The sequence below is a fragment of the Pocillopora verrucosa genome, chromosome 1, assembly GCF_036669915.1.
Source record: "Pocillopora verrucosa isolate sample1 chromosome 1, ASM3666991v2, whole genome shotgun sequence".
NCBI classification, from domain to species: Eukaryota; Metazoa; Cnidaria; class Anthozoa; order Scleractinia; family Pocilloporidae; genus Pocillopora; species Pocillopora verrucosa.
In genome coordinates, this window is record NC_089312.1 from 25,897,890 (window position 1) to 25,909,583 (window position 11,694).

Sequence of the window (11,694 nt, forward strand, 5' to 3'; positions counted from 1 at the left end):
TATAATAGGACATCAAAATTGGAACATTCAGGAATTTGAAGAGGTGGTGAATTTCACAAAGGCATTCTTCCCCATCAGCTTACCACAGAAACTCGCCGGAGATTGATGTCAATCAATGTAAGTGAAGCTTAGGTAAATGCACGCAATTGTTCAAAATCAAGGTATTGACGTGAATGGCAACGTTTTTCAAGTGAATAGAGATTTTGCGTGATGATTGTCACCCTGTATGTCTTGTGCAACTTCTGCCACAACATTCACCGTCATGAGGTGAATCCGGAAAACTCGAACATGTGAACTTGACTGACTAGCTACTCTAAGATGCTTCTTGCAATATAACAACACGGTTTGACATATGACCACGAGAATGTGTTCAAAACATTTAAAAAAGTTCTCAAAATGGCGAGAAATGAGAGGATATCGCATTCACTGTGACATTTTATTGGCTTTGTTTGGTTATGTGAAGGTGCCATGATATGAACGCGCAGACGGGAAAATAAATTTCAAACCTCGGGTATAGATCATTTTCAGCATTTTCCCGTAAATGTGCTCGATTTTGGTCTAGTTCAGTAGAGAGGAGACTTTTCGGGGGAATGGTCTCACTAAGATAGGCTTAAAGGCATAAAAGGAAAGTTCTATCTAATACTAGGATATCTATCAATTGTCCGTGAAAGCTTCCACAAACAGCCGAAAAAACAATAAGCGGAAGTTGTTCACCATTAACAACAGACTTCCTTGGATTTGAGGCAGGATTAATGGCAATCGAATTTTATAAAATTCACACCATGGATGGGGTTCTTACGTATGTTTGCAAAGCGCTATTTAATATGTCTTTTGATAAAAAAGGGTTTTAAGCGTTATAAGAGGATGTGGGAGGTAGTTTGGAGAAAACAATGACATATTAGTTTTGAACATCGAGATTTTTTTAAAAACCATTTCAGAACACGTTCTGTAAAACTCAAAATTAATTAAATTAAAATCAACAACCAGTATTATTGTGTACATGTTCGAGTTTTGGTGGACCGAGTTGTTTTTTCACTTGCATTACGAAAGAACACTAGCCCAACAGTTCCAATTGAATGACAGCTCGTCTGCCTTGTTCTTAATATTTATCAAGCTTGAAAATCTGTGGCTCCCAAAAAGAAATAAGAATAGTGGACTTCCTCCGAGGACACTGTACTAGGCCTGTCCCGAATGTGCTCTTTATTTTTCGTTATTCGCAATAATAAATTTAGCTGTAAAGAGTTGTTTGTAGATAAAGGCGGCTTCTATCCATCTATTTCCGTTCATGGAAAGTAATTTAACGGAGACAGTTGCTAAGAAATTGTTCAGAAAGGCAAAAAATGCATAAGGTTGCTAGGACCGCAAAGAGTTGTTCCAAACACCAAACGTTGCTCATAAGTTGCCGAACACAGTCGGGACAGGGCTTCGCTATATCGTTCAAATATAGTGATTGCTATCACATGAAGGAACGCAGGTGACCTCAACTAGAATAATCGCATCCCACGGAGAATATCTTCTTTTCCTTTATGGGAAGTGCAAAGAAAATACTTTGTAAGGAGGAGATTTTTTGGTTGGACTTTGCTTCCTCAGGCTTGTTATTATATAATTCAACTTTCTGAATAATTGATTAAAACTCAAAATTGAATCAAGGGTCCTGATCAGGCTAAAATCAACAACTAACATAACTCTAAATGTTCTAGTTTTTTGTGGACTGAGTAGTTTTTCAGATGCAATACAGGAAGTTTTTCCTAACAATACTTACTTACCCGGTGACGTAGAGCAAATTTGTGTGGGCAAGAAGGAAAGGGGTTAAACTCTTCGACATACCCTGACACTTTCGCGCTATATCAGTCCATGACAAAAGCTGAAGTAAAAAATCAACGACTAATTCACAATTCAAAACTTCACACACTTTCCTACTAATCACTCAATTAACAAAGCGTAAAATTACACGTCTGTATATTTTCAATCTAGTTCGCGTCTTTATGAAAAGCTAAGTATTTCGTGCCTTTGTTTCTCTGACCAAAATAACACTCCTAATGCGACTCGCTTAACATTCAAATTTGAAAAAAAACCACGCGCTACTGTCATACGAGCTTGCATAATTTCCCGCTAGGTTTGACTTAAGTCAGTCTTGTCTGCTCTCTAGGCTTCCTCTACAGTGCTTTGTTCCTTTCTCGGTAAGATGAAAGGTTTACGGTCAATCCGCCACCACAACAAACTCACTGCATCAAATTTACATCAAACGAAGTATAAGATATTGTAGCAAACAAAAGGCAGATGAGCATATTTACTCCTCTTTATATTCAAAATAATAAAAAAAAAACTGGTGTACGTCGGCAATTTACCATGTGGCTTTGACTCAGTGTGTTTGAATAATTTCATAATTCTTAAACAAGGCCATAATTTCACAATTCTTGAACAAGGCCACTATTAGTATCCATTGAGCTTTGACTCAGTGTGTTTGAACAATCTCACAATTCTTAAACAAGGCCATTATGAGTAGCCGTTAAGAATTAATTACCACAATGGCCACGGACATATATTAACGCAACTTCATGATTTATTAGACGTGTAATTAAAAGTGGTAATAATTATGATAATTATGATAATGGATTTTTAATGAATGGCACAGCTTAACCTTACAAAATATATCAGCAATGATGAATTACACTTTCCCGGCTATGTATATAACACTAAATGCTGGTTGTATTACACATGTATTACACATGTATTAAACTAAAGTTTTCTTAGCGAGAAAGCCTAAGAAAACATATGTATCCTATTAAAATGGGACAACGATTTTAAGCAATATAAGAAATATTACGAAGAAAAAAAAACCTATTTTTCTGCTTGTGTAAAATGTAAAATGCCCAGTTATAATTGATCCAGACATGTGCATGCAAATTTTTCATAGGTCTTTCAGTAACGTGGCAAAATGTAAGACGTCATGTTATAATTGATGCAGAAATGTGTATAGAAATTTGCATAGATCTTCTATTAATACGGCGAAATGAAAGATGATCAATTTTAAATTGATCCAGATATGTGCATGGAAATTTCCAAAGATCTTCTATTAACATGGTAAAATGTAAGATGTTCAGTTATAATAGAAGTGCATAGAACTTTCCATAGATCTGCTAATAACTTGGTAACATGTAACATGATTATTTACTGCTTTTAGTTCAGACATCTCTCTATATTTGCAAAATTATCAGCAAAATCGCTGTTGATATTTTATTTTCTCTATGCATTTCTCAAAAGACAATTCCTGCATGTCTATGCTATAATAGTTATCTATATATTTGTGATTTGAGGAACTTACAGTTGATGGTCTGTGTTTTGACTTAATTCATGTTCTCCTTCTTATCTTAGAGTGCAGCTTTACTTAACTGGAGATGACAAGGCACGGGTATAACAAGATCTCGCAAGACGACGAAAAGGCTCCGCAGAAGGTTGGCTTTGTTTCTTATGTTCTCTACCAGTGGATGAGCAGTGTCTTCAAAACAGGCAAACAACGAGCGTTGGAGCAAAGTGATTTTTTACCTCTTTCAAAAGAAAATCGTACGTCATTCGTAACCGAAAATCTTCAGGAGAACTGGAGCAAGGAAGAGAGAAAATGCCATGAAACTCCGCGAGGACGACCAAAGCTTTGGAAAAGCGTCACACGAACAATCTCCTTTAGGGAAGTTATGATCCTCATTTGCATGGGTATTTTCCGCTCATTCTTCCGTATTCCCTCTCCTTTGCTCCTTGGATATCTAATTTCATCACTGATGTCTACGGAGCCACAGCAGAAAATGTTTCTCTATGGTTGTGCGCTGGCTCTGAGTATCAGCTCTTTGATGCAGAAAGTTTCATCTCAAACGCTTATGTACAGGTGTGAATTAATGGGAATAACCCTGAGTAGTGCTCTGAATGGTCTTGTTTATCATAAGGTAGGTACCTTACTTCTATAAAATGTACTGAGGATGTAATAATTCAGTCGTCAGGCGAGGGTCTGAATAGGATAATTGTTTTCGTAAAAACGCACACAACTGATCATTAGCCCTTACTACTAACAAGCTTTTCTTTGGTTTGACAACGACCGATAGAAAAAAGCAAATTCCATTCCAAAAATAAATATAACACGATGGACAACTTCGTACTTGTGAAAGAAAGTCGACGTTCTTAAAGTTCACAAAGCTTTGCGCAGTCTGAAGTAGCCAAAACTGAGACGTTATCACGTGGAAATTAATCTGTTTACATAGGGGAGGCGAGCAAAGAAAGAGATCAGTGGCTACTCAGATCGATTTGAGCTAGGCTGTTATGTAAAATGTGCCTTCTTGTTTTCTCGCGGACGTGTAAAAAGATTTAGGACAATGGAATACCTTCAATGCGTGTTTTAAATTTTTACGCCCTGCTTCACATAATTGACCATATTTGTCGGAATTAAGCTGTGAACTCGGAGCTACTGTGTAAGCTCACAACATGACTGCGTTTGCCGATCAGAAGGCTAAAAATTCAATAACCGTGCTCACGTTTTATTAAAAAGAAATTATTCCTCTTTTCCAGACACTTTTACTCAGCAAAGACACATTATTACAGTACACAACAGGTAAAGTGATTGACCTGGTTTCAAACGATGTTCAGCGTTTGGAAGGAGAGACAATCAAGTGGATCTTTTTTGGTTTCTTTACATTAATTGAGCTCCTCATTCTTCCGTTTTTGATGGTGTATTACATTGGCTGGCAGTCTCTTATGGGAGTACTCTTTTTGTATCTTCTCCTTCCATATTTCGTCTTACTGTCCAAAGGGGGCGCAGTTCTGCGATTGCAAACAGCAGTGGTCTCTGACCAACGCATCTCTCTGATGAATCAGGTTGTCTCAGGGATACGTGCTATTAAAATGTATGCGTGGGAAGATGAATACCGCCAACAAATCAAGAAACCACGAAGGTATGTAAAGATATTATGAAACTAATTGCTCGATACAGAACTCAAGTTTCATGCAGGCTGTTTAAGACGCCCATTGATGAAACAATGTTGTTTTCGTTCTTACTCGATTCCAATTGTACTTCTGGCCAAATGAAAGCAAGCCTATTTCTTATTTAACAGCCCACCATTTCCATATTTTGTGCCCACTATTTCCATATTTCGTGCGAAATGAGTTATCATGCATGATAGTAGTTTTTTCTGAATGGTACAAACTTCATATATTGAACCAATAAGATCGCCTAGAACACTAAGACCACTAAGTATGTATGTCATCGACTAAATCGTTGTCAAAATATCCCAATTTTACTTGTCCTTTTTTCCAGAGATGAAATTGCCATTATTCGAAAGATGTGTGTTCTACGCGCAGGTGTTTTGGCCCTAAGATTCACTTCTGTTATCATTGCAACACTGTTGTCAGTCATTACCCTTGTGCTGACTGAAGAAACTCTGACACCATTCAACGTTTTTGTGTTGGTTTCATTTAACAACATGCTCGCGATAGGTATCGGCACTTTCCTCGGGTTTGCCTTGTTAGAGGGATACGAAGCTTACGCCTCGCTTGGCAGAATTGAGGAATTTCTCCTTTTGAAAAATTTGCAAATCAGTTCAAGTGATCGTTCAAGCCGAAAAGAAACAGATAATGAAGCGAGGAACTCATCTGAGATAAAGAGGAGTTCAGTAAATTGCCAGGAAAATATTGGAGGTTCTTCCACCTTGAATGAATCACAAGATCAAACGATATTGCGTGTAAGAAGTTTGGCGTACAAGCAAATGGAGCGACAAGACTCCTACATTCTTCAAGATATCGAGTTTTGCACACCTGCAAGTAGTTTAACAGTCATTACCGGGCCAGTTGGTAGTGGGAAATCTACTCTTCTATCTGTGATCGCTAGTGAAGTTCCATGCACACACGGAGAAGTATCCTGCCGAGGATCTTTAGCGTATGTTCCGCAGACAGCTTGGGTATTCTCTGGAACCATACGAGCCAACATTTTGTTTGGTTTGTCATACGATGATTCGAAATACACCAGAGTAATTGAGGCCTGCGCTCTGACTGACGACTTCCAGCAGTTTCCTGATACTGATCACACGCTTGTCGGCCAACGGGGTGTTGTTTTGAGCGGAGGTCAGCGGGCTAGGGTTAGTTTAGCACGCGCAGTGTACGCTAATGCAGATGTGTATCTTTTGGATGACCCTCTGAGCGCCGTGGACTTCAAAGTTGGACGACACATATTTGAAAAGTGTATCAAAGAACTATTAAGCGATAAAACTCGGATGATGACCTCTCATCAAGAAGACCACATGAAAGACGCTGATGAAGTGATCGTGTTGTGTAAGGGGCGTGTGCTGGAAAGAGGGAGTTTCCTGGAGCTGCAAGACAAAGGAATCCTTAATAAAACTATTGACCCGCTCTATATGAAGATTTCAAAAGACAATGCAGGTGAGAAGTTTGTCAGAGAGAACGAAAATGAAAGTGTTGGAGCTGCTGCCTGCTTGGCTGGGATGGAATCTCCGTCGAAGGAAACCAGGAGTCTTCTGATGCCACAAGAAGATCGGGAAATCGGTGCAATCTCTTCCAAGCTTTACTGGGACTATTTCAGAAGCGGAATGTCAACTTGGATGATTTTGGCGATAATCCTTTTCTCTTTAATAGCCCAAGGTAAGACTTAAAAACAGCCTCTCAAAAGGAGCTTGCCATGATTACGCAAATTTCATTTTAGAGTCCAAAGTAATCCAAGACTGAATTGCATTTGCAGCATGCTTTACTTAGAGGGCGTAAATTATCCCTCGAAAATCTTAACATTCCCATCTAGTATTGAACTACCGGCAAGGATAAAAAATGTTGAATTTGTTCCGATTTGAAATACATTGGATGCAAAAATAGTTTCTTCGTCTTTCCTAACGAGTATCAGTGTGTGTGTATCTAAAGTACATCAAGTCAGCAATTAAAATCTTCGTTCCGTTTTATACGAAAGACAATCAACACATAAAAAGTTTTTGCCTGCTTTCTCTTTCCACCCAGGGATGTTGGTTGCTCCCGATGTGTGGCTCTCGTTCTTGACAAAGCAACTCCCTCAAGATCAGAAAGATCAATCAAACTTAGTTATCTATGGATGTCTTGCTGTTGTATCCCTCATGTTTATATTGACGAGAACATATGTATTACTCTCCTGCTTCTTGCGATGCTCTGAGCGTCTTCATGACAAGATGGTCGTTGGCACTTTACAAGCTCCTGTTTTATTCTTTGATTCGAATTCCGTGGGAAGAATCCTTAATCGATTTTCGAAAGATATCGGCTGGTTGGACGAGCAGTTACCAAGGAAATTTCAACTAGCGATCGACTCAACCTTAAATGTGCTTGCATCACTAATTGTCCCAGCTGTTATGAATCCTTGGCTTATTTTCATACTTATACCGTTGATTTCGGTTGCAATATACCTGTCCACGTATTATTTGAAGACATCCAGGGAACTTAAGAGGTTAGCGTCCATAAGTCGTAGTCCAGTATTCTCTCACATTTCGGAGACCCTTGATGGACTGGAGACGATTCGGACCAGAGAGCGACAAAGTGATTTTGTGGATCAGTTTTACAGGTGGGTTTGCCTCGTCTTAATTAATTTTAGACAACTTGCATCTTGGCTTAGTACAATGGATTCTCAGACATTAACTACTTGATTTATAGAGATAAAAGAAAGACGTCATATCGTCATTTCCATAAATAGTTACTGCAAGGTAATAGTATTTCCCTCAGAACAAAACGGGCACCTGACATCCTCGGCTCGATTTCCGCCGATCTCTCGTGTCCGGTCTTCGCTCCTCCCCGAGAAGAGACGAGAAGCTGATAAAGAGCCTACCGTCATCTCAGATAGACGTTGTTTCTGATCCCCTATATGTTCAAATGATCAGAAAGCAATGAATAACCCACTAATTTTGTCCTGTTCACTTGCTTTCTTAAAGACATCATGATGTTCTGAATCAAGCAAACATCTTGGTAATGGCCGGTGGGAAATGGATCAGTGTGCGATTTGAAATTCTTGCATCCTTATTTGTTGGTGCAGTGGCTTTCTCAGCTGTTATTATGTCTCAAGATGCCGGTGAGTTTGTATTACAAAAAGAAGCCAGTCCCTAATTCGATTGAGTGACCGAAGGCGCAAGAAAACCCAAATACTTACAGAGTCTTATCAGATTGAAGGTGATCAGTGGAAGGTGTAGTATATTACATTCGCTCAGAAATGAGGGAAATCAAGGATTAATATTGTGCGTAATTTTAAGTACTAGTGGTCAATCGAGTCGTTAAGTGGAGTAAATACTTTGTTACATCCATTTTTGAAATCACTGGTGATCCTTGCAATCTGATTGACTCTTATCGGTGTAATTTCCTCGCACCCATTTTTTGCTCTAATCGCATCTTTTTCCCAACAAACAGGCCTCCCTCATGCCAACTTTATGCAGTAGTCCACATAAATGAATCTTCTCAGGAAAACCCCCTGTATTGCCTTGTTTAACTTTCCATGGCAAGGGCGTGGCAAGGCTATTTTTTGACTATTTAGTGTGGAAAATCAGTTAAAATCTTCTTTGGTTAATCTTTAGTTTCAATTTTTCGTCTAATTAGCTTTTGCTGGACTTGCCTTGGCTTACGTTGTTCAAAGACTTGCGCGGTGTCATTACGCCATCCGAACAACCTCAGAGGTCGAGAATCTAATGACGTCAGTTGAACGAGTTATTACATATACCAAGCTTGAATGTGAGCCAGGATACATGATCGAACGACGACCCCTGGAAAACTGGCCAAATGAAGGAAATATCATATTCAAAGAAGTATCCTTGAGATACTATCCGGGAGGACCACAAGTGTTGAAGAATATCAAACTCAATATCAAAGGAGGAACAAAGATCGGTGTCGCTGGCCGTACTGGTGCTGGAAAGTCATCCTTTGTGGCAGCTCTAATGCGCATGCCTGAATCGTGTGATGAAATAGTCATTGATGGAATTCCAGTGAAGGAAATCAACCTCCAGGAAACTCGACGATGTATATCCGTCCTTGGTCAAAGTCCAGTACTGTTTAATGGATCACTGAGGAAAAATCTGGATCTTGTTGAGCAGTTTACAGATGCAGATTTATGGCAAGTTCTAGAAGATGTGCAACTGAAAGAATCAGTGAAAAGTCTTCACGGGCAACTTGATCACGAACTGTTGGAAAATGGTGCAAATATCAGTGTTGGAGAACGACAGTTGATTTGTTTGGCTCGTGTGCTGTTGCAACGAAACAAGATCATCGTCTTGGATGAGCCTACTGCAAATGTAGATCCAGAAACAGAAAAAACAATCTTGGGCGTAGTGCGTGAAAAACTGAGAGACTCTACGGTCATCACTATAGCCCATCGATTGAACACCATCAAAGACTGTGATAAAATTTTACTTTTCAAACGTGGAACGGTAGCAGAGTTCGACAAATTTGACACTTTGGTGAACACAGAAGAAAGTGAGTTGCGTGAAATGGCGCGAATTGCAAGTTCCAAAACAACGTAACTTCAAATAGCCTGTTAACTATTTCTCAGCCACTTTCTGTAATTCTTTTATTAGCTATCTTATGTCAGCACGTTTTGTTCGCAATATACTGAACTTTACCAGCTGGTTTTTTGTATTTTAATTATTTGTGGCTGGTGCTACTTTACCGTAAAGAAGTGTTCCTCACTGTTTGTCACATTGATTCGTATCAGAAAGATCGCTGTTTAAGTATACTCGTCAACCAGTATCAAGAGAGCTGCAGTAGCGGCTGGAATATTCCTTTAGAACTTTTTTTTATCCTCATTGAAGTATTTTCTGTATCGTAATTTAGGGGCATAACAATAATGTAGGGCTTTCTGTAGTTTACGATAACGATCTCGACCTCGAATTTCGTCAGAATAAACTACTTTAAGGATCAAGCACAGTTGTGGTGTGACTGAATCTCATTTTTGAAAGCAGATTACGGCCAAAAAAGAAGTTCTTGGGAATATGGGAGCCTGTGTTGCACAGGTCCACAGGATTCGCTGCTATTTATCTCCAGGGACGACATGCTAGGGAAAGAAAAATGATATAACTATAATACAATCACGAAATGGCAAAGATGATGTTCTTTGTACTTGTTAGTGAGCCATGTGTAGGAGTGCAAAAAAATTCAGCAAGCAATTTTATAGATGTTTTTTATATAAGTTAGTGAACACTTCATTGGGTAGGAATAATCCAAGAGCACGGAAATTTCATAGGCATAAGTTGAACATTAGAATCCAGCCCTTATTTCTACTCTTCTACCGGCTGAAGCGAGCGTAAGAAGGCATAGTACTGTGATGTTAACCAAATCCATACTCTAAACGCACGAAATCTTTAACAAGTCAAAAGGTGAACCATGGTGTCGTAAGACTGCCATAACAAAAAACCCAATGTCTCAACAATTTTCTTGTATATCCATATTTTATTTTTATTTTATTTTTTTGTTTTCTTTTTTTGTTTTATGCCTTTTTGTTTTTTACTGAAAATAATATTTTATGAAAGTAATTTTAAATCCGAAGTAAATTATTTCGGGAACTAAAAAAAATTGGAGCGAAATTATAATTAATTTTCTGTGAAAAGTTGTTAAAAACAATTTAAAATGGAATTAAAAAAGGTCAGAGCAAAATTTTTCATGTCCTATCGTTGCCATAGGGGAAAAAATAGCTAAAACGAAAAAAATTGGTCATGGCCTAACATTGCCATAGCGAAAAAAATTATCTTCTTGGCCTAGCTTTGCCAGAGACCAGAGAGCCTTTCGGGTAAAATCGTGCTCCTATTTAAAATGGCGACTGCTCGTATTAGAATCAACGATTAGCAGACGAGGAGAAGACAAGGAGTTAAAAAACGCATTAGGTGGTTATGTGAAGCAAAATCTTCGTCGAATTGAACTTTAAGACTTTGTTTCAAGGGATTTTAGTGAGTATGCGTGGAGTTTAAGGACGCCAGACAGAAGACTGGACTACTCTGGCATCAAATACACAGACCAATCCGTTCAGGTCGACGAGGTTGAAGAGGCATTAAAGCAAGAATTGGAAGGGCCGGGAAAACTTTTCGGCTACCGAGCGTTGCACAAAAAACTTAGACAGGTCCACGAGCTTAACGTCCCGCGGGATCTTGTATATGTCGTAATGTACAATGTAGATCCAGATGCTCTCGCCGAAAGGGCTCCCCAGGTCAAAAAGGCAACTTTCACAGACTTGAATATCCAGCAACATCACCTCTCTCTCTGACCGTTTATATGAGACGTTTGCCAGACACTGTTGTTGTTGATATATTGGCGGAATGTCCCCTCCGATGTGAAGCAATGATGTCGACCGCAGCCTTTTCTAGATACCTCTGTTGAAGTCCTAAATGTAATAACTGTCCTAAATGTAATAAAGTCCTAAATGTAATAACATTTGGTCCTAAATGTAATAAAGTCCTAAATGTAATAACATTTAGTCCTAAATGTAATAAGCCTCTTATGCAATCGTTTAACTCCTGCAGTGCATTGTTGTTATGGCGGACATCCACATTGATATGTTAGTGACAGCTGTTGCTCCAAAAAAACCGCTGACCAGTATACATGTCACATTATGAGCCCGCTGATATCAATCAGCGTCTTTTTACTTGCTAGACATAAGAAATATCAGCAGTCGAAGTATGGTCCTTATAGCGGTTTATTGATCGAGTTGAAGAAAATCAT

General features: G+C 38.8%; 1 protein-coding gene across 1 annotated transcript; it reads left to right on the plus strand.

The window, feature by feature from the left end:
* The first annotated feature begins 3,012 nt into the window (after nucleotides 1–3,012).
* LOC131771687 (ATP-binding cassette sub-family C member 4-like) lies at nucleotides 3,013–11,239 on the plus strand. Its single transcript, XM_066162318.1, has 8 exons — nucleotides 3,013–3,084; nucleotides 3,376–3,938; nucleotides 4,555–4,937; nucleotides 5,300–6,636; nucleotides 7,000–7,570; nucleotides 7,935–8,071; nucleotides 8,590–9,459; nucleotides 10,905–11,239. Exons 2-8 carry the CDS (start codon nucleotides 3,399–3,401, stop codon nucleotides 11,237–11,239), a joined length of 4,173 nt encoding a protein of 1,390 aa, XP_066018415.1. The 5' UTR covers nucleotides 3,013–3,084; nucleotides 3,376–3,398.
* The last annotated feature ends 455 nt before the right edge of the window (nucleotides 11,240–11,694 follow it).

Bases quoted from the DNA above. Each gene is read 5' to 3' on its own strand.
- LOC131771687 (XM_066162318.1), top strand. From the start codon at position 3,399: ATGACAAGGCACGGGTATAACAAGATCTCGCAAGACGACGAAAAGGCT. The intron at 7,571-7,934 runs GTGGGTTTGCCT...GCTTTCTTAAAG, and splicing joins TTTGTGGATCAGTTTTACAG to ACATCATGATGTTCTGAATC. The intron at 8,072-8,589 runs GTGAGTTTGTAT...TCGTCTAATTAG, and splicing joins TATTATGTCTCAAGATGCCG to CTTTTGCTGGACTTGCCTTG.